The 24,553-nt window shown below is 39.7% G+C and overlaps 1 protein-coding gene across 1 annotated transcript in view; it reads right to left on the bottom strand.

Annotated features, from left to right (window-relative positions):
* The window catches only part of CNTLN (centlein), a 309,550-nt gene that overhangs the window by 41,748 nt on the left and 243,249 nt on the right, over positions 1-24,553 (bottom strand). The window contains exons 20-21 of the mRNA XM_083184414.1: positions 10,442-10,645; positions 2,326-2,423 (exon numbers count right to left, since the gene is read on the bottom strand). Coding sequence (XP_083040540.1) covers positions 2,326-2,423; positions 10,442-10,645 — 302 coding nt within the window. The remainder of the gene's footprint in view (positions 1-2,325; positions 2,424-10,441; positions 10,646-24,553) is intronic.

The following is a 24,553-nucleotide window of genomic DNA, read 5'->3' as shown; positions in this document are numbered from 1 at the left end:
CAGAAGCAGGCACTGAAAGTTGTTTTACCCACTCACAACGTCTGGAAATGGGTACAATACATGAGTACACTGCATGGCATTTCATATTAGTGAGCTACTGTACAAAGATAAACCTTACTTACAAATGTACCAATATTCTTGTATTTTGAAATGCCTCAATATAGTAGCTTAACCCTTTGAATGCCAACATTACTGTAAGAGATCCTCAAAATATCCGCTAAAAATGCCAGCATCGCTCATATTGACTGTTCTTTTTTTGGTTGCTATACTTAACTAAACTTCAATGAATTGACTTGGCTGCATTTGTATCTATTTATACTAAGAGAACAGTCACTGTGAGCGACACTGGCACTTTTAGCAGAAATTTTGAGGATCGCTCAGAGCAACGTTGGCACTCAAAGGGTTAATATATATATATATATATATATATATATACATACACACACACACACACACACACATACATACATACATACACACACACACACACACACACACACACACACACACCTAAAATGTAATGACTGCAGGGGACAAGAAAATAAAGGAGTACAGGACAGTAAGGCAGGTTTCTAATTCCCTCCAGATAACACCACCAACCACGGCGCTAATATTTAGGGGATAGCGGACGCCCTATATAAATAAGGGAAATACCTGCACATCACTATTACTGCACTTTAAAACCCATTAAAGGAACAAAAGCTATTCCAAGACACAAGTGGTGCCTCACATTCATTTATTTGGATATATATATACACACACACATATATATATATATATATATATATATATATATATAAAAAAAATAAAACTAACATTTCCTTTAATAAGCTGAAGCTGTTTAGGTCAAAAAAGAAATTTGTAAAAATGAACACAAATTATTGCAAACTATGGTATATTTATATGAGCATCGAAAAAAGGAAAAAATAATATTACAATTTTTTTTTTACACTGAATCATGGAATAGCAAAGTTACATTTTCTTGCATTTTTTTCCTGAAATGTTTAATATTTTTGTCAAATAAAAATATAACTTACTACAAAAAATAAAAAACACAAAAAATCCCCCAAAATGCAAAGCACCCAAGATAATGGTATATGTTGTAACCCTTGTCAGTATTTATATTTGCAGGTTATTATTCCTGAAAGAGAATGAACAAATATTCATATGCATAACCTCATGAGATTGCAGAGGTCTTTTAAGGTTAATTAATCATCTTAAGCGATATTTAGCTATTATAGGTCTACAGGGTCATTAACTTTTTTTACTCCCACATACTATACCTACAAAGCCATAATATAACATTTTAGCTTTAACTCTCCGCTGAAAAATTGAGGACACGTTTGACATTGGTGCAGAACCAATGTAAATACACTTTTTTTTAATTAATAAAATGGTAAATTAGCAATGTATGTAAAAGACATATAGCTAATTTGACAATACAAAATGAATGTATACAGAAAAAGAGCCTTCTTGTAGTTAAGTTGTCAAATTAAATGAATTCATTAATAAAACAAATGAAGTATGAGTAAAGCAATAAAAAAAAAGAATAATAAAGGGAACGATCATCTTTTAAACCTTAAAATAGTTTGCCATTTTTGAGTGACGGAGTCTAAAATAAATTTGCAATAGCCATAAACTGATCAAATATAAAATTAAGGGGAATGGCTAGCAAAGACCAATTGTAAAGACTACAATAGAAATTTTGTACAAAACGGCTGCAAGAGCAATTTGCATTGAAGTCCCATAACTCAAAAGAAAAAAAACCTGAAAGCTATAATTTGTAAACTATTACAGTGCTCTTGAATTCTTTTTTTTAAAAGGCCCCAATCAATCCAAATCTAAACAAACAAAACTGTCCTTTTGCACTTGTTATACATATAAGCTTTGGTGCTTAATCCAGTTTAAGCAGCTAAACCTTGACACGTCTCTCAGCCCCCAGGCTAAGAATTACTGTATCTGAAAGATTCCTCTCCTCTCTGCCCTGATTTGAATTTACATCAAGGGTGATTAAGTCCACTCTGGGGTCTCAATCTAACTTTGGTTACTCCATCAAATCATTTATGAGTTCACACAATATGTGACCTTCAGCTGCACTTCCCAGCTTTTTTTGTGAAAGCAGAAAATCCATCTGTGATATAAAACTTAAATTAGAGAAACGAAAAACAAATGTAGAGAATTAGCACCTCAAACTCTACCTCCCCTGACCCAAAACTATGTAAGCATTAAACTCTGAAAAGTCAAGGGAAAAAAAATGGTTACCACAAGGTGGCGGCAAACACAATGGATCATAGCATCCATTTATAAAAATTATTTATACGGTACCTTTCCTGCAGTTCCCGAACATTTTCTTCCTTTTCCTGGACTTCATTTTTCATAGCTTTAATTGTTGTGGACTGTTTCACCATTTCAATACTCATATTCTAAATCAGAGATAAAAAGTGAACTATACATGCTTCTGGTACTCCGTTTAATCAGTCTGGGAGGTCCACAATAGGCTGTATGTGTTGCCTGCCTTACAGTACTAGGAGGTTTAAATACACAGTCACTTCATAAAACATAACTGCAAACACACGGAAAGAAGGTATAACATTACAAATAATAAATGTGTATGCATTGAGCTCTCATTATACCTACTTAAGGGGAAAACATAACATTCCATTCAGAATTTAAGAATACATTCTGCTATGAATATAACATACTTAATGTTACAGTTTGTTATTTTAATTTTATATGGATACTTAAAAAAAATGTATAACTATTCTGCTTAGTATTTCTATGCATTTACCTTTTCTTTGTGACCTAAATCATGTATGTAATAATTAAATATAACCATATAAAGCTATTATGCAGCCTGCTGTTAAAACAAAAAAACAGAAAAAGTAGATCTTAAAATAAAATAAGCTCTATGCGTGTTTTCCAGTTCAGATTCTGAATAACTTTAGCATTATCGTTACTTAATAAAGAGTTGGTGACCCTAAAAAGGATTTTGTGACATAAACTGGGTTAATTTTACTGCATAATGTTTGTGTAAAACCTCACCCCTCCTCTCCTCACTCATATCTCCAACTGCCTGTTATGTCTCCTTGGATGTCGCAGTGCTTTGTTAAACTTACCATTTCTAAGGCTGTGCTGATCATCTCCACACCCCCCGCGTAACTTCACCTCCCACAATTTCATTATCTATTGATGGCACAAACATCTCCTCTAGCTCCAAAGTGTGCTGCCTTAAAGTTATCCTTGACTCCTCCCTCTCCTTCAAACAACACATTCCGTATTTTTCGCAGTTCTGCCCTTATCTCAAAAATATTTCCAAGAGCACAAACTAGATGCTTCTAGGACCCTCATCCACAAAAATGTAATCTCCAGATTAGATTACTGTAATACACGTATCTGACCTTCCTGGCTTCCACCTCTCTCCATTTCAATCTGCCCTCAATGATCCTGACCAGTTCATCTTACTCTGCAAATGTACTACATCTGCCACCCCTTCTCTACAAACCTTATATTGGCACCCGTGTCCGTTTAAAATGCAATTCAAGTTTTGCAAACTCACTTACAAATCCTTCACAAATTCCAGTCCCATTTATATCTCTGACCTCAACTCCATTCACACTCCTGCCCATCCTTTCTGATTTAAAATAATTACTGCCTCCACTGTCAACGGATTACTTCCACCCACTCTCACCTTCAAGATTGTGCCTGTGCTGATCCCTCCTGTACCTCGGGAATGCTCTGCCTCTTGCTATCAGACACTCCACCTCTCTACAAAGCTTCAAATTAACTCTCAAGACTCTCTATCATCAAACCCACCTACTTCACACTCTCATCCTAACCATTTGTTCTATGCGGTCTACCCTATCTATTTCAACCCTGTCTCTCTCCCCTTCCCATTAGAGTGTAAGATCTCACAAGTAGGCTTTCAAAATCTCTGCACTACAGTACCTCTTTTCTGCCTGGGGTGCCGTTTTCTAGCAAAGTCTGGTCTTTATCTTAATACAGACTAGAATGTACTAAAAGCACCAAAGCAAGCAGCAACCCCCCCCCCCCCCCCCCAGGCAGGAAGGAGGAACTGCATAGGTTTTGAAAGGTGCAGGGTGCATGAATTAACACTACTTACTTACACTTATTATTTACTCCATAATCCCTACAAAAGCACCTAATCATTGATTTCCTGCCACCTTGCTGCTTAATTCAGTGTTTTGACCACGGATACAGCAAGGATTATAAAACAAATACTCACAACATTTTCTTGTTTTGCTCATTTAAGTACTTTGCTAGGCACTGCAGACCCCTTGTGGAGCCATATAAGTAAAGGATGATAATAACAATTCAGTACCCTGGATCTTAACATAAGAGGTAATAATTCAGAACCCTGGGAAGAGAATTTTATTTTACAGTGACTAAGCTGTAATTAGTTTCACTGTCCTTGCATGCATCTGTAATGAGCACTAATACACTTTATCGTTTTCTTATGATTAACCAGTAAATAGTGCTCACTCTAGCACCCTGCACCTACTCAATGAGAAGGCTTACTTACATTTTAAAGGCCAAATTTTCGACATGATTTATCACTACAACACATATAAAATGTGACTCGAGACCATATGAAAGAGGAGACACTTGGCTTTTAGGACACACTAGTACTTTATGTGACTCCGGAGAGCAACTGTGAGTGGGGTCCCCTCCAACTGTGTGCCCAGCTTGCAGGGGCTTCTGGCTTCCTCTGCAGCCAGGCCGCCATCGCCAGAATGCAGAGAGGTGACTGTGAGCAAATCTTGCGCTCAGGTCGGTCAGCTCCTGCCAGGTGCTTAGCTCCCTGTTGCACAGTAGGAGCAACTTTAATCATTACAGCATCTGTGCCTTTTTCAGCAGCCCCTGTATTTTAACTAGATGAGACAAACCTCCAGCATTCATAGATGTGGGCTTCCAAGAAGCCTTGGTTCATGCTTGGTAGCCATTTTGGGTTAACCCGCTCGGTTCTCAAGTCTGGCCTTCTCGTACTGTATGTCATTCATACTGTAGCGTAATTCTGTGTTTAACTAGTGTAACGTAATCAAAGACATGTACAGCAGTGCACTTACACAAGTGTAAACTGTACTGTTGATAGTTCCATAGATGTGGGCTCCCATGAAGCTCTGGCTGAAACACGGTAGCCATTTTGCTAACCAGAGTCTGGCCTACAGTACCTTGACCATACTGTATACTCGCTTACTTGTCCTCATAGCTCATTATAAGTAGCGTAACAAGATGCACGTCTATACAATAGTATTTTCTGAGAAAAAGGTCTAACATACTGTACAGTATAGTCCAGAAAAGTAATTCTTGCACTATAGTGCATTTCAACGGTGACGTCATGCGCGCACAATACAGATTCTTTCGCTATAGTATTAAATTCGATATCTGCCGCATGCACACTAGTTTTAAAAAGGGACATCATGTCGTATGAATAGACGTGATGCGATGAATTGTTGGGACATGCGACATGGGCAGCATGGATGAGGGTGGCACCATCCGTACCCACTGTATGCGTGCCAAATTAGCATCCGCAACTCATTGAAAATACATTTGCCGGCAGCCCATTAAGACTTGGTGCGACAAACAGGCACTAGCGGCTGCAATGTAGTCAAAATGAGCGTGGTTACATCTGTAGTATGCAGTGTACATGTTGAGTTCCCGTCACAGGAGCCTAGATAAGTTCAATGAATGCTGTCTGCAGTGTGTCATGAACATGTTATGTAAGCTGCTTGTTATTTCTATGAAAATGTCTGTGAAGGACTTAGTTCACAGACATATCACGTGGTCTATGCAAATCAGGCCGATGGCGCATCTTGCTCTGTGTCTATCGACCGCTCTTATACCTACACCAGGAGACGGCAGTGATTGACTGCTTAACTAAGTGGGCACAATGATGTGACGTTAGTCGCAACAGATCATCATCGCTATCAAAGACATGCTACGTCCCCTGTAACACCCCTGCATCGATAAATGTGTGCGTACTTACTGATGAAAGCTCCCATTGCCGCAATGTTACTCTACTGGGTACTTATCTTAACATGAAATGCCTCTTTAATACAGTTAAGGGGCTCATACAGAAGTGGATCAGCTCTCTGAATGTATATATTGAAATGCACGTAAAAGGGGATTTTTTGTAAGAACTTTTTGTTTGAATCCCTTTCTCGGAGTCCACCCTGGTAACACAGCTCAACCATGAGATGTAGTAGGGTCTGTAGGAGCCAAGCACCTATGCTATGTCTTTGAGAGGCAGGCTTCTCCCTCACTGCATCCAAGAAACTTCAGTTCAAACTTCAAGAGCCCACTAGGATACAATACTCAGTACAACGCCTAAGCATATTAATATACACAATCAAACAATTAACAGTATAACATAAAAATGTTACATGAAACAGTATAACACTTACTGAGCGTAAAGGGAGGGATCGCGGTATCACCAGGATGGACTCAGAGAAAGCGATTTGAATGGTAAGTTCTTCCAAAAATCCCCTTTTTTCTATTGTCTATCCTGGTGACACAGCTCAACCATGGGACGTTCAAGAGACGGTCCTTTGGGAGGGTAGGCTCAGGTCTGCAGCAAGTAGAACTGCTTGTCCAAATGAAGTGTCCTAAGACGTGAACTCATGAAACCTGTAAAATGTAGTGAATGTGTGACGCAGGACCAGGTGGCAGCCTTGTACAACTGCTCTACTAAAGCCCCGTGATGCACAGCCCAAGAGGAGGCAACAGACCTCATGTTATGGGTATTCACCCTGGCCGGAACTGGACGACCAACCTTGGTGTAGGCAAAAGCAATGACCAACCTCAACCATCTCACGATAGTCCGGAGAGGCCGGCCACCCTCTCTTATGTACATCATACAGCACTACCAAGGTATCAGTCTTGCGAAAAGACTTCCCTCTGTCCAGGTAAATGCGTAAAGCGCAAACAACATCCAAATGCATCAATCTGTCCCTGTTTAAATCAGCTGAACGCAAGGGTTCAAAGGGAGGCTTCTGCAGCACTGATAGTACCATGGACAAGTCCCACGGAGCTACTGGCTGAATATATGGTGATCGAATACGCATCACACCCTAAAGGAAACACTGAACCTTTTTTGTCTTATCTCTATGAGGAAGCTGCTGACAGCGTAAAGAATACGGGGATACGCGTCAGAGACCTAATACCTTTTAGACTTGCACTGAAATGACTAGTATCTTTTTACCTACAGTGAACATGGCATGGCTCTGCAATGATCATCTCTGGATAAAGTTGCACCCAGGTTAATAAGCACCAGCAATTGGGAGACTCACAGGACTGTGCTAACCTGTAAGGTATTTGCCTCTTTAAAAATCGCGTCGGTCGCATCGCATGCGATGCGACCGACGCTATTTGCCTCTTTAAAAATCGCGTCGGTCGCATCGCATGCGATGCGACTGACGCGATCGACCCGATTTTTACATTGAATCAAATGTGAATAGGGTCCCTGGGACCCTATTTTACATTGGATTCAATGTAAAATATTCCCCAGACCCCCAATTTTACCCCCTCAACGCCACCCCACGATTGACGCCAACCCGAAGCATGGCGAGCGCAGCGAGCCCGCGAGGGGCGGCGGTGCGCGTCCTCCGTCCTTTTCATAGCCCTACTATCCACGTCGGCGTGGAGTTGAGAATATAAAGTGTGGCGAGCGCAGCGAGCCGCCGTGCCCGAAGCGGGGTGAGCGCAGCGAGCCCCACGAGGGGACGCGTATAACTTCACAGGTATACGCGTCCGCTCTCCACGCTTCGGGCTCGGTGGCTCGCCTCACTTTATATTCTCAACTCCACGCCGACGTGGATAGTAGGGGTATGAAAAGGTCGGAGGACGCGCACCGCCGCCGCTCGCCATGCTTCGGGTTGGCGTCAATCGTGGGGTGACGACGGGGCCATATACAATGTGAAATGGGTCATATTGGCCCATTTCACATTGTTTCCTATGTGAGATGGACTTAATCAAGTCCATCTCATCTTGTGCCATTATAATGGCACAAGACCGACGCGATGCTCCCGATTTAAGTGTTAAAAATATTTTAACATTGAAGCCTATGGCAAAATCGCGGGCATTGCATCGGTCGCGAGGAAGAAATAGTGCCAAAACTACAGGCAAGAAGAGACCAAGTCTACTTCAGCAGGGAGGCAGTGCTTTTTGGTGCCCTGCCCTTTCAGCCGCTCCCATTGCAGAGTCCTCTGTCTCCCAGTGTCTTCCCCTCCACTGGGGATCACATGGAAGTGCCATGCTGTGCAGGGCTCCTGTAGCCAGTTTATACTACATTTTAATATGGAGTGCGCTGGCAAGCCCTTGTAAATGGCAGTACCATAATGGGGTTCTGCCATCCAAGACCCCTCACTAGCTGAGAGATGATTTCAGGTCCCCCAGGGCCCAGGAGAACCCCAATGAGGGGTCAGTGTGCTGAGCAGGGAGAAAGCAGCACTTTCTCCCCAGCTCAGGGGAGCTGTCAGGCAGCACTCTGGCAGCCCCTGCAACACTGCATACAGTGTATAAAAGTTACCCCAGGAAACTATACACTGAACCTGCACTAGTTAAAGTAAAATTAATAAAATAAAAAACTTCAACTCTCTCTAAAAGGGCTGCTGAACACAGCCCCACAGTACAAGCACCCACTCCGGTGGGCACATAAAACAAAACTGAAGTGTCTGGGATGCAGTTAGGGAGGAGCCTGTCTATCAAAGACATAGCATAGGTGCTTGGCTCATTCGGACCCTACTACATCACCTACTGTGTCACCAGGATGGACGATAGAGAAAAGTGCATTTGTTGTGTAAGATGTATCTCAAGTTTTGTGAAGCCCAAAAAGAGTAACACTTACATCCTTTGATAGTACAGAGGTAGCATAAAACATTCCTTCACAGTGTCAGCAGTAGATGTTTAAGTTGCACACCAATGACATTATTAGTAGATTTAAGTCGTAATTTGAATATATAACATAATTAAATTAATAATCCAATATAAATGATTTTGTAAATTAACATACATTGTATTCTGTTTAACACCCACTTGAGAATCTTCTTTGATGAAGTGATCCAATCTGAAAGGTCAATTAAGCAATGCGGTGGTGGGATGTTATCACCAATTGTTAGTACGCACATTGCAGCCAGATGCAAAATGACTTCAAGCATTACCTGAAAATTCCTTTTACTGAAATGACTAACCTACACTTCCAGTGTTATTTTTCCTTGTTACTATCCCCATAAAGTTTACCCAAATGTGACATTTATTTGTCTATAAGTAAACAACCTGACCCCAAGCTAATTGTGCTCTGTTACAGGACCATCATTTTTTCTTTTTGGAGAAGTGAAAAACAAAATATTGGTCGTCTGCTCATTTCTCGTTTTCAAATCTCCAAAAAAGTCAATAATACCAATCTCACAAGAAAATTTATTTACAATAATGATTTCACAGTCAAAATTTGCACTATAACAGCAACAAGCAATCTGCCTTATGAAAATGACTTTTAAAACATCTATTATAATTCTATGAATAAATGATCTGCAGCAGTCTGACATGCTCTGAGACTATACTGTTGGGGCAATTTGGCACTATTCATAAAAAGAAGTAAAAGACGGAGGATGCTTTAATAATAACGAGAACAGATGTTTAAAAGGGACAAAAGTAACAGGGATCATGTGTGTTGGAACAATCAATGAGCCAACTCAAGATCAAAACTAGACATGAAAGAATCTGAATCCTGAAAGCTTTAGCAGGAAGAAAAGAAGAAGAAAAATACTAGATCAAAACTTCAACCTTACTAATGACCCCACCACATGTACGAGCCTCTGTCCAATTTCTCTCTTCACATCAGTTTTCATTTCTATTGTTGTCAGCTGTCCTCCAAAGCCTTTAGTCGTGGCTAGCGGAGTCAGTGAGCAGCTCTTTAAGAAACTGGCATGACTCAAGATCATAGATTGCATGGTAGCCTGAGCTACATGAGTACAGAAACCAGTACATCCTCCCTCCTGAGCCTAATGTCCTGGTATTGCTACTATGGTCTAAGGCCCTCTGATCATGAACTGCTTCGTAAAGGCAGGAGTTCACTTAGTCGTTTAGAATGTTGTCTCCTTGACTTTCTACCTTGCACTTCATCTACAAATATACCCTTTTTCCTTTAGAACAAGTTCTTGCCAACAATGAAAGAGAAAATGGCTGTGGCTAAAACTAGCTCAGCTAATGTGAAAAGTCTGAATGAAGTCATTCATCAATTATGGGCTGCAGTGTAAATAATAGCATAGAAAATACTGAAGCATAACAAAAAAAGCATGTACTAAAAAGTGTACAGCTTCTACACATATAATGAGGAGTTGCAGTGTAAGCTGTATTGCTGCAATTTCCAGTGTTTACAAAGTCTGGCATGGAAGTGTCTTAAAGAGTAACCCAATCTTTATTTTACCTTTAGTTTACTCTGGAACTGCTTAATATCCACATCTGTGCTTTTAGATGGTGTTAATGGAGTCACTGCAGGTTGATCCAAGGTCATTGGGCTCAATGTTTCCTGTGATCTCCTGGCTTGGGCCAGCTGCTCTGTCATCTGCTCAATGGTTCTCTCAAAATTCTCTTTTTCCCGCTGAAAATCCGTAAGGTCAGCACTCAATTTCTAACATTTGAAATAGAAAATATATTTTATGACTGGAAAGTATTAGCAAAGTGGATTGACATGAACAAAGCTACTAAATTCAAGAATTCGCATAACATACAGATTATGGGAGAGTTGGAAGATCCTTTATGTATGCCTGTCAACATTACTAAACCTGTACACTTCAGTCCTAAAATTCATGGGCAAAATATATTCTTAATTTATTTATTCTGAAACACCGTCAACAGTGTATGAACCATTTTGTACGTTGTGTAATTCATTACTTGATGTCAAGTTTCAAAACTACTTTCCTGTCACTGGGGAAAGTATTTTCATTGCAGTGATGAATGAGAATTAGCCACCAATGAATTTCAATAAATGTATTGCTTGTGGGATTAAGGGCAAAAGCTGAGTGCTGAGGCTTTTTGACAATTTTGCTCTGGGGTCTGAAAACTTCTAGTTATGCCCCTTATTACAGTTTTAAGAAGTGTTTAGATATTATCTTACATGCATGTTTTATTTAGTGGTTAAATGAGTAAATAAACCCTGAGCTGCATTATATTGATGAATGCAAGATTATGTCTAAATGCCTCATAAAAAGGGCATCATAGCTATCATGGATGCAGCAGGTTGCTACGGAGCACACACTACCTTCTGGGATCCCCCCCACAACTACACGCCAGCTGGCACCTTATGCCAGTGCTCCTCTTACCTGGTGCCTCTAGGACCAGTGCCCAGAGCAGAGTTTATGCCATACCTAGCCCACTGATACTGAACCATGCAAACCTATGTTTTAGTGGAAAGAACCAAAGCCAAGCCCCTTCTCTATCCAGGCTTGGTACTGGACTCCCTATATTCCACCCTGATGGCAGCCCTGTTGGGTTGGAGTAGTAAAGAGGAGGAACCTGGAATGCCGGAGTCTCCCCTTCTTGTCTTCAAATTGCAAATGCCTTGATGGAGTGAGTAGAGTGGCAAGGTCACTATGGGATGTTGAAATGCTCACTGGGGGAAGGCAAGTCCGGAAGGCATTGTGTGCTTCGTAGCAATGAAGCACTTCCTGCACCCATGGTAGATACGCTCTTGCTACCATTTTGACAATAGTAATGATATATTGGCTATCATTAATAAATATAGCACTATTTATTTTGTGTGTATCGAATAGTTTAGTCAATAATTCTTATTGAACACAAGTACAATGTATGTGCATACATTCATGATTTCCATGAATAAAAATCTTTTTAAAATAAAATTATTATTATTGTCAAAGTACTATAGTATTAATTATTTTTTATATAGTACATACTGTGCCTGATTTAAAGTTACATTTTAAAGTGTTCCTTTTTATACACACAAATGAATCATAGGCTTGCATTTCTGCATACATAGTCTCAGTTGAACATATCTTCTGCACAAGGACTCGCAGAGTTATTCCACTTAAATGCTGTGTACACACGGTCCGATTTCCTTTCCGATGTTGACGATATAGTCAACATCGGATGCAGATCGCAAGGGTTTTAACCCTTGCGATCCCGATCCGATGCGCGTTCACGTATCGGAAGCCAGAAAGTCTTGGCTGCCTTGTCTATATAGTGCAGATCTGCACTATATAGTCAAGATAGGATGCAAATCGGATGTGCCTTAAGATCCTATCCACGATCCTATCTGATCAGATCGTGGATAGGATCTTAAGGCACATCTAACGTGTGTACACACCAAAAGGCTTATTTGAAAGACATGTGCAAGTCAAAATAGGATACTTCTGTAAGAGGTATCTGTAGAAGCTTAATGTTATCAAATTACAGGTGAGACAAGTGTGCAAGAGCAAGATGTCACAAATATAAGATACAGTATGTTCATCTCAAAATACAGATACAGTACAAGAAGTCACTGTGCACACAGGGCCTGATTAAGGTTTAATCAGTTTCTGGCGTAATTGCGCCGGGGACCGATGGTGCTGCTCTGCGCATGCATGTATTTGTGCATGTGCAGGGCCGCTGTATGAACGCCTTCAGCCACTATCACAGTCGCAGAGGCGTTTGCACAGGAACGCCCAGGGATACGAGAAAACAGGCCAGCCGGGGGCGGGCGGCTGACGTCACATGACGCCAGTGCCCGCCCCATCTTCGGTGGACTCTGACGGAATTTAAGTCAGATGAGACTGAATCAAGCCCACAATGCGAAAAACTGTAAGGGATAGTACAGCTAAAAACACAAAGATAATATGGAAAACAATACATTTTAGTGAAAATGAAAAACAAACAGTGAAGTACGAGTCAGTCATTCAGCCAACCATACATGAGGATTATGTTGGTGTTGTAGAATGACAGTACCCCTCACCCTCACATTTAAAATACTACGATACTGTACATAACAACTAAACTAAACTTCACTACCAAAGATCGCGGAGCATTAACCTTTAATTTTGAGGAATCCATATCTGGCCTGAGCACCATGTGCCTATGACATCATGCCTGTTTTGATTAAATTCTACAAACTGTACATTATACCAGTATAGGTCTATAAAGGCTGTACATAGTCTATACCGAATGCATAAAACCAGCCTGTGGCAAACAATAATATCTGCAAAAAAAAAAAAAGCCTTTATGCAAAGTTTCCATGAATTTCATGGCCAAGATAGCTAACTGCACAAACGTTTACATCATTTCATTGTAGGAAATGGAATGTGGCATTATTTATGAATAAAGCTGTGCTTAAATTTGGATTTAATTGGTAATATGATATTCACTTGAGGAGAACATCATTATTTAATTTAACTCTTCGGAGGGCATTCAATCATTGTTGTTTTTTTTCCCGGCGAAAAATGCCAAATATTCCCCAATTAATCTTAGGTGTTTTCAACCATGCCATTTCACTCGTGTTTTTTTTTTTGTTGAATCGGCATCTGCAAAACCGACTGCAAATTTGTCAAACCCACATGGATTTGAGGCGAATTCGCAGATACATGTGGTTTGAACCACTGCTGGATTTTTCACCCTGGCAAAAAAACAAACAAACAAAAAAAAAATCGACATTGAGATCAAATAGGGCAATTTTGATAAAAATTTGCAAATATTGCCTATTTTCACCTGGTGAAAAATCCTGCACAGATAGAATGTTAGAAAACTCTTAGAAGATGGTATTCAATAAGGTGTGTTCATTTTTCCCTTACAAAATAATCATTTTTCCAGGTTTTTTTTTTTTTGGGGGGGGGGGGGGTGGAGGGTGGGATCTGTGTTAACACTACTACAAGGGCTGTTAATTGAGAATTATGCTTTGGGTGCCTAATCCAAAATAAGCAGTAGATATCGGAGCTAGTTTAGTAGCCCCTGGCAAATCAATGAGCTGTGACAAATGACAGTAACAAAATTTATTCCTTGAATAGTATTATATGTCGTATACAATATTTCTTATACAAAAATCTGATTTTGACATTGTTTATATACAGTAGAAAACACTGCCAGAGAAGCTGAGAGATACTCAAGCTCCATGTTGATACTAACTGGCAGCAGTAAAAATACTCTTTGTGCTTCACCACTCCATTGTGGATCCATCTGCACATATGTCCACATTTGGTGGCTTACACATGCATAGCTTAATTGTTCCAGCTTCTTCCTTCATACAAAAAAATAATAATAAACAACATCTCTGATGCACCATACATATGGGTCGATGGCAGCAGTATGCTGAGTGATCTAGTTAAGCACAGATTGCACAGCACACAGATCTGCACCAGCACTGTGTGCTGAGCAATTTGTCACGACCAGTGTTCTCAATTTACAGCATGCAGTATCTAATTATCGCCAGTGTTCTCTAAACAGATCAACTGACAGTTCTCTATAGTGGCGCCTGATGTATTTGCTTATGTTAATTATATAAAATCTTAAGGACCATACACACTACGCTGACCCCACCAACACCAATATTGGTGGTGGCGGGACCAGCATTGGCAAGTGCATACACACTTGCTGATGCTGCACACGAGGGATATCGACCGCGGCAGGGAAGTGACGGACGTGCTGCCGTTGCTGCATGGCCGTCTTTAATGATGAACTTCCTCATCCGGACATGCTGGACAAGGGAGGGGGTGTTATGATGCTCGCATCATTAACAATGCACAGCATACACAATAGATGATATTGTTAACATTATCGTTCAGATAGCCCTTTCTGAACGATATTGAGACCAATATTTTCTATTCACCTTTTCTCCAACGTAAACATACCTAAACTGGCTAACCTCTCTTCATAGCTCATTGACTTTAAACCAGGCATGTCCAAACTATGGCCCTCCAACTGTTGTGAAACTACAAGTCCCATCATGCCATGCCACAGTTTTGCTATTATGGAATGCTAAAACAATGGCAAGGCATGCTGGGATGTGTAGTTTCACAACAGCTGGAGGGCCACAGTTTGGACATGCCTGCTTTAAACCCTTAATCAATTTAGTTGCCCTTCTCTGAACCATCTCCAGTTTCAAGGTGAGGCCACACATCTAACCATTTTAGGTAAACCTATATTTTATTCCTTCTTTTACATTACTTTTATTTTCCAGCTGGTAAGGAATAATAGAAACCAAAAATCATTTATAAACAGAATCTATTTGACACCATCATACAACATTTTGTTTATAGCACATTAGATGTACAGTATTATTAGATTACAAGTGCTGCTGCATTCTCCTCCTGTCTTTAACCTCATTAACAAAATGTTAATGATATTGGGTCACGTTGGAGCACATAGGTCTACTTATTAAGAGAGGGCTGCAAATAAAATGTTTGGTGGTTGATCATATACAGTAGTTGTCTATAAGTAAACGGCTATGCTATTAATTTAAGTCTGGAGTGAGTGTGTGTGTGTGTGTGTGTGTGAAAGTTTGTCTATTTATTACAGTATATGTGAATGCTATAAATACTGGTGGGTAATCATACAGTCGTTGTCTTTAAGTAAATGGCTATGCTATCAATTCAAGTCTGGTGGGTGTGGGTGTGTGTGTGTGTAGATATGTCTATTTATTATAGTACTGTATGTGAATGCTATAAATGTATAAACCTGGCTGGTGGCAGAGCAAATATATTTATTTACGAAATGAGAATGCTAATAATTTAGTGCTGGGCAAATTGGGGGTAAAAATACCTAAAAAACAGTACTGGTCTTCTGAGTCTACCAAAGTTAACCTGACATTTGCATGGAGCATGTGTCAGAACAAACTTTATATAAATCTACTGGCTAGTCTTTTTTGACAGCAAGCTGGGACAATACACTGCAGACCTGTAAGAAACGGGTGTATGTGATTAATGCTTAGGCGGAGCTCGCTGTCATAGTACTAAAATGGAGAGCTGTAAAGGATGTAAAACACAAACCATACTGGATGATGTAACAGAATACGTCAAACTAAATGAAGGCTATTATAGGAATTTATTTGAAGAACATTTAGAGGAAAAACATGTTCTAGTTGGGGTAATAGATGCCTAATTAAAATACAATTGAGATTGGATTTACCATTTAGTATACTAAAAATGTACTTATAACATAATGCCACCTTAAAACCTGTAGCAGTAGCCAACACACCACTTTTACTGGAGACTATTAAAAATAAATATTGTTTTAAAACTGTATTTTGTAGGTCTTCTAGAGGGTAAATAAAATGGAGCAGCTGTTGTGGGTAATATTTTGTTGGATGATCTTCGGTTGTGTTTTATCTCCTGTGTATACATCACGGCCAGTGAACCTCACTTTACATAACCTTGACTGGGGATTGATGTACTTAAAAGGTAAAAGCCAAGCTGGAAAGGGATACAATAACAGATGCTGGTTGTTTATCTCTACTGAGTAGGACTTACCAACTTACAGAGCAGCCAAAGTGATTCGGGTTCATTTGCACAAATGTTGTATTTAGAGATTAGTTTTATTAGCAATGTAATGAAAATGGCTACACATTGCTAATTACTGTCAACTGAGGCTCAACTTCACAGGGTTACATTCATCTCTAGAGTGGATATGCCACCTAAATGTTATGCAGCAGACAATTGCTGTTAAAGGGAAGCTTTCAGAAAATAAAATTAGGAATCAGGATAAAATAAAAAAAATTAAATATATGATCAACATGATAAAAATGCTGGTTTGGGGATTCATTAAACATAGAAAACTAAGGGGGGAGATTCAATTCAGTGCAATATGAAGGAGGAGCTATTCAACTGCCCCCATCGCATCCTGCACTGTAACGGGAGATGCCAGTTACTGTGCCTTAAGCTGGGTGTTTGATCATGGTACCTGGCATTTTCTTACTTAAGCGCTGGCCATGATGCTGTTTGCGCATACAAAATCCTGGGATTGACCTGGGTCGCCTGTAGAGTGAGTGGTACAACCCAGGTTTTAGAGAATATTTGATTGACTGTTTGAGGAGCTTGTAGATGACCCTATCTGCAAGCTCTAGTGCACCCAATTCAATGACTCTCACTAAATGCCAGTGCAGACATGGGTTCAGCATGAATGGGTTCCTGGCTCCAAGGTGGAGTGTGAAAGGTGGTCCCCTAGCTAAGATATGGGTTGAAGCATGTTCAAAAACTCGTTAGGTTCATGTCTGAAAGGGAAATTAATTGTGCAAAACATTTTATTAGCTATCAACCGACAATCCTCTGCATATGGTAAAAATGGAGACTTATTTACATATAATATATAAATACCAGTTTGAGATAAAAAAATTAGCAAAATGCTGCAAACAAAACAGGGCAGAACTCTGCATTTAACAGGTCTGAAATAAGACGTTCCATAGGGGGTTAATCATACCTGATTGCACGGCTGTAAATTTGCAGAATGGGTGATTATCGATCAATTGCGCATGTGTACAGCGCAATTGATGAGGCCATTCTGCGATAAAAAAAACCTGTGTCTTTTTTCATTGTTGGCCATACAGGAAGACGGCATTTGGGGGCAGTAACCATCTGTTTTCTGGGAGTGTCAGGGAAAACACAGGCATGCCTTTATTTTTTAGGGAGGGTATGTGATGTCAGTTCCCCCCTTATCAGCCTATTTTTATTGCACTGGCCGAGTAGGTACAGGGCTACGTATAGTCTGGAAAAATCATTCGATGGTGAATGAGTTGAAAATAAATTTGCAGCTAAATGCAGGCTGCAATATTTTCATAATTTTTTTGCAGGCTTGCACAGGGCAGGTATTCACTTTGCTTGGGTGGTGAATACCTGATCGCAGGGCTAGAAATAAGCAGCAGGGTCGTTTAGGTCTGAATAACCCCCATAGTCTGACAGTTTATATTAAGTCACATACAGCTCACATGAAGTAAACTGTAATCACCAGTATAACACAGCACAGCTGGATGGTGTCCATGCAAAGGGTAACTTTGGGATTGCCAACAGTCACTGATACATTATAATTATGCAATCTATATTATTCTATTTTTGATCGACTTGTATGGTGATGTACTATTTACTTTATCTAGTAAAAAAGCAAAATACATTCCAGCTCAAACTCCAAATTTAGCAAACATTAATCAACTATTGAGTGATCGAATTTCTGAAGTGTAAGTTAAAGTATGTGGGGAATCTAATAAAGATTTAATATCCCAGTCTCTAAATGGGGCCTACACACAGAGCAATTTCAGGGCATTTCCTAGCCCCAATAAGCTAGAAAGAGATGCAGTTTATCAGGGATTTGTTTCACCTTCCTGAGGCAGATGAAGCATAATTCCCTAAAGCAGCCTCAATTTTCCGTGGGTGGGGGAAAACACATAGGTTTCACTAAATCGGGTGATGATATAGGACAGGGCGTTTTTGCTAGCAATGTTCTATTGGGGGCAATTAGATACTACCATATGTGTGAAGGTGCGTACCCACGGTAAGATATAGTGCAAAATCTAGCACACTATCTAGCTAGTTTCGAATAGCATGCTAGATAGTGCACTATATCTTACCGTGTGTACGCACTATCCGACGTACGATGCGCGCTCCCGCCGGTCGTCTGGCAGGGAGCTGCTCGGGTGAGCATGCAACTCAATCTGGCTAGAAAGCATAAGATAGTATAGTGTAGTACAGCTGTGATGTCATATCATATAAGATATCTTATGCACATTGTACGTTATTTTAAGCACAGATCTTATGCTTTTGACCACTGGGACTTTCCTGGGAAATCGTATACAATATCATACGGAACATAAATCGTACCGTGGGTATGCACCTTGAGATCTACAGCAAATACATAGCGATACATGGCATGCAAACTGTGCTCATCCAGTATTCAAGTACAGAGTTCTCATTCTTTGATTGTAAGGCAGATTCAAGCATATAAACCCCATATCATAAAAGAAAAGTAATCAAAAAAACAAAAAAGAAAACAGAAAAGGTCAGGAAGCGGACCTACAGTACTTTAAAAATGTGCTCACAGCTTATATAGGGAATGGTAATGAACAGTATCTAATGTGTGTTCTCTAATGTGCAAGGTAGTGGCAGATTTCTTTCATGGAATAAAAAATTAAACATGTATAGTATTTGGAATTGCCGCAAAATGCCTTTTTCAAGTCAGATCAACTCATAGGATTTCAAAGTCTTTTAAAATATAAAGTAATAAAGATAAACTGACAAGAAACACTGCAGTACTGTATCATTCACTCATAGCAAGCCGGCTTGATGTTTTAAGGGCTTCTCTCAATCACTCATGTAAAGGCTGCTCTCTGTCAAATAAACTTATTAGTAGCTTGTAGTAATTTCCACCAAAATGATAAGTAAATGACGGTAATATAAAAGTGTTCTAACCAAAGAGATAACTACTTGTTAGACTTGAGTAGCCTGCAGAGGCCATTAAGGAACCTTTGAATAATTGGACATTGGTAGATTAATTCTATTTTTTACTCTAACAGCACTATTTTAGCAGATCAGGATATGAATGACTCAATAATACTGAATATGCATAATAAGAAGAAATAAAATAGTCAAATTAGCATTTCATGTCATAGATAAGTGTCAAATCAGAAACAATCTGTAAAAACTGGCCCCAGATGTATTAAACAATCCGATCCAACACACACCCGCACATAAGGAATGGCAGTCGTCTAGTAGGAATCAGTGTATCTGTGATACATTTGCTGAACACAGATATGACAGATTAAAGAAGTGGTACAACTTAAATGTCAGTTACTTACGGGTATGTATGTCTCACTTCATAACACGTTGCTTTCTTAACCCTTTGAGTGCCAAGTGAATTTGTCAAAATAGGTGTGAAAATTGCCCAGCAAACATTTTTATTCATCATAATGACCTGCAATGTTTACCTTATATAAGAAATATAATATTTTTTTAAACAACAATTTCTATTTGAATCTATATAACAAATGTGAGCAACAATGACATTTTTAGCGGACATTTTGCACATCTCTAACAGAGATGGTGGCACTCAAAGGGTTAAAAAAGTATTGATATCAGCTCTGATACTAATTAATGTAGGTACAGTATATAGATTTATAGGTTATACCAGGGGTTCCCAATCTTTTTTGATTCACGGCACCCTAGAGTATCAGAATTTTTCCACAGCACCCCTAGGTGTAGAAAAGTAGATTGTGTTTATATGTGATCATTAGGTTTAGTTACGTGGTAAAGGGCAGAAATTTCTTCTGTTTGTACACATATTTTAAGATTGGCAGCCACCAACCAGCACTGGTTTTGGACATACCGGCCAATCAGCGGTGATAAAAACCAGATACTTTATCACTTCACCGAGCTCAATAAATCTACCCCTAGATATCTTGAGCAGATAGTGGGGGTTGTTTGTGGCAATGCTGCTGTGCAAAGGGAGACGGAATTGCGGATAAGTTACTCTGCGGGGAGGTCTGATAAGCTGCTCTGTGTGCTGAGATAGAAACTGTGGAAAATTCTGATGGTGGCTGATTAATGTAGGTGGACTTCTTATTTTCATCACATATTGAAAAGAAGTTGTCTGGTCTAACAAAAAAGTTGGTTCAGTGTGCAAAGTACTGTCAGACAGCTAATTAGCTGGATAAAAAATGGTAAGATTATGGTCAGTTTGATACCCATAAAATTTTATTTCGGAAGCCACGTTACCAAGTACATCCAGCCAGTCAGTAGCGTAACTATAAATTGAGCACCACCTGCCGGAAATTCTGGCAGAGCCCTCTCTCCCCCGCCCCCCCCCCCCCCGCTGTAGCCCTGCTGTGGCCGGGACCCGCAGATCTACTTGTCTGCGGTCCCGGCTCTCCTCCTGGCTGGTTCCTGCTAATGAAAATTACCCTCCCAAAATGGCTGCCCCTAACAGTAGACAAGTTTTTGAGGATGCTAGAGGAGGAGGCCACCGCCTCCTCTAGCATCCTCAAAAAGTGTCTGCTGTAAGAGGGCGGACATTTTGGGTGGGCTATTTTTCATTAACAGGAGTCTGCCAGGAGGAGAGTCGGGACCGCAGACAAGTAGATCTTCGGGTCCCGGCAGCGAGCAGAGGTGTAAAGTTGGTCCTGGGCCCCAGCAGCAGTGCAGCACATTGATAGCTCCGCGGACCATCAGCGCCCACACTTACTCAGCGTCTTCCTGTAACAGCGGGGTCTGCTGGGCTATTATAACGCCACTGAAGTTAGTCCTTGCATGTAAGATGTTTCAAAACACTCAAATATATATTCCATGCATTCCTTAATTGTTATTATTTTAGCAATATGTTTTTAGCGATAAAATCACTATAAATCAGGGGTGGGCAATAAGCAGCCCTCCAGCTATTGATGAACTACACATCCCAAGATGCCTTGCATCGGTTTCTGCATGGCTAAATTGCAAAATAGCAAAACTAAGGCAAGGCATGCTGGGATGTGTTGTTCATCAACAGCTGGAGGGCTGCTTATTGCCCAGCCCTGCTATAAATGCACACATTACTTAAAATGGATATAAACTGTAAGCTTGCAGCAGGGCCCTCCTTCCTCCATGTCTGTCTCTTTTTACCCAGTTTGTTCTATCACTGTCTACATTTGTAAAGCGCAACGGAATCTGCTGCGCTATATAAGAAACTGTAAATAAATGGCTTATTTTAATTATAATGAAGAGACGTGTGTATGATCGAATTCTATAACAATTTTTTTTAATCGATGAAGGCTTTATGACCCAGTGATCATAGTAACAATGTTATTGTTAGTTTGCTTTTCTCTGATACACTGCAGTTTGTGGATTTAAGTGCCATGTCCAATTCGTACGTTCTAACATTTTAACTTTAAACATCTCAGTTTCTTCTATATGTAACACCTTCATACATTCGTCTCCTTAGACATTTTAACCCTTTGATTACCAACGCTGCTGTGAGAGATCTTGAAATTGGCGTTAAAAATTCCAGCATCGCTCACAGGGGATGTTCTTTTTTTGGGTGCAATATTTAACTAAACTTCAATTACTGTAATTGACTTATTTGTATTTATTTATACTAAAAGAACAGTCGCTGTAAACGATGCTGGCATTTTTAGCTGATATTTTGAGAATCGCTCACAGCAACGTTAGCACATAAAGGGTTAAAGACCTTATTAGCTATTATTTTAGTTATTTTCACATACATTAAGGCACTGATTTTGCAGTGTGCTCAAACAACTATTGTAGGATTCATTCTGCGGTGATTGTCATACATATAAAACACATATTCAACTTTTTTTTCCCCCTTACTGTTCAAAACCATTGCTACACAAAAAAGGAGGCATTAAAGAAAACATAAAAAATAAATAAAAAAAAACTGCGTTAAAATGTGGACCAGAGATTATGTCATTGTAAAATTAGAGAAAAAGGTTTTCGATGTGAAACGAGAGCCCTGACATAGCATGACAGTCTGAACGTTTGTGTTGCTTTTCTCTCAGGATATACCAGAAAGCATTGACATTCCATTAACAAATAACCTTGTCTTGGCAAGATGATAGGATACTGGATTAGGACAGTCACGTCCAACTCCACGTGGACACAACACTCACAATCTGTTTCGGGCACAGTTTACCCTGCGAACATGATCCAAATGACATTTCACAAATTCCTGGATAAATGTTGCTACACTCAGACAGCAGAGACGAGCTGTGTCATGAACAGATCAATAATAACATGGTGTTTAATCAGCTTCAATATACAAGGAGTGCGTTGTCTGGCAAAAGCCACGACCCTAGAGGATCTGATACATATAAATGGAATGACCTATAAGCTAGGTCTATTACACATACTATAGGTCTACTACACACATTTACCTTTGTAGGTAAATCATAAAATAAAGGATGTGATTTTTATTTTGTAACAAACATAGAATACTGAAAATAGTAAGCAGTTAAAAAAAAAGCACATTGCCATCATTGATAAACACATACATTATATTACATTACAAACAGTATACAGTATGGTCATGTTTATTTAAAGGTAAAATCTACTTTGATTGATCTCTTTATTAAGGATTATGGGGCTACTGCTGCCTTGGAAGCAAAGCAAAAAATACAAACAATTTTAAAACATGGAAGAACCATTTTGTACTGTAGATGTTGCAATCTCAACCAGGAAAATATTTATATTTGTGAGGGTATAGTACTTTATAACTTGCTGACAGTCGGGATTCCAACGGTCGTTTATCCAGCATCGAAATCTTCACTGTCAGGAGCCCGACAGAGTGGCGTGCACAAATTAAAGCTCCTTGCGGGTTCTTCGCTTACGCCATGCAGCAGCGCAGCCTGCCAACCTATTCTATTATCCCTCTATGGGGGTTGTGGACTACCGCAAGAGAAAGCATGGGGTTATGACTGTCAGAGAATCGACTTTTGGAATCCCGATGGTCGGGAGTCATCTGGCACCCACTTGTAAGGGGTGTGCCCTAGTACAACTGCATTTGCAGTGAAAAATAAGTGTGTTCAGTATTTGTGTATAATATGCAAATACAACCTGTATTAACCCAGATTAAAAATACTTACATTTTAACCCTTTGCATTGCAACTTGGTATAAACTGGTTGGGCCATTTTATATTATTTGCTTTAGTTCTGAAAAAGTACTTATTGGAAATGTGTGGAACAGATCTAAAGGGTAACTATCAAATCTAGGAATATTCTAGGAAACTACAGTGAGTACGGCTCTTCAGCATATCCATGTTTTTCCTACGGGTGTCCCTCCATATGGAAAAAAAACACAATGGTCGGTATCTAATTACCCAAGTACTCAAACATGATTTTAGTTGTATAGCCATAGCAACATAAGTAGTAGTTTAAAACATGGAAAGTGGAAACCAGTCCTTTTCATAAAAGCAGAGCAAACTTCTTAATTTACAAAATGCCTATTTTAGCAAATGGAATACTAGAAATAAAGATATCAGGATCCACTTAAAAGCACATCATTAACAAGCAGCCCATCAGGAGCAGAAGAACAGTCTAGAAAATACAGAACTTCTGTTCATACTAGACAGTTTTGCTGGTGCAACTTAATGATGTTGAGATCAAGCTCTGAGGAGGGTCATATCAACACTTAAGAACTCTGTGTTCTACTTTAGGCTAAAGATAGTTCTGAATCCCATTGGCTGTACAGTATATTTGGGGTTGTGGACCCACTGCAGAATAAATTTGGAGCCAATCAGATGCCTCTCTGGCACTGCATGATGCTTAAGTACCTGCCTGTATTTCTCAGAATTGAGAACACCATTAATTCTGAAAAATCCCCAACTCAATTTGCTGAAATGTAGCACCAAACTTGCAAAGAACCTCCACCATGCTTTTCTCTTTGCCTGCAGACACAGTATTGTACCGCTCTCCAGCCCTTAATTGAAAAAACTAAGCAATTGTAATGGGAGGATAGTGAAATTGTAATGGACGGTATATCTTTTTGCCCGGATTCTAATGTATGTTTCAATTAATTTTTTGGTACTCTTTACCTATCACGGCGCCCACGATCTCCATCGCGGGCGTCGTGGGTAAAGAAATCGCGGTGATCG

The sequence above is a fragment of the Crinia signifera genome, chromosome 1, assembly GCF_055691185.1.
Source record: "Crinia signifera chromosome 1, ASM5569118v1, whole genome shotgun sequence".
In the NCBI taxonomy this organism is placed as follows: domain Eukaryota; kingdom Metazoa; phylum Chordata; class Amphibia; order Anura; family Myobatrachidae; genus Crinia; species Crinia signifera.
Note: the sequence above shows the minus strand (reverse complement) of the source record. Positions and strands in the feature narration are given on the sequence as shown.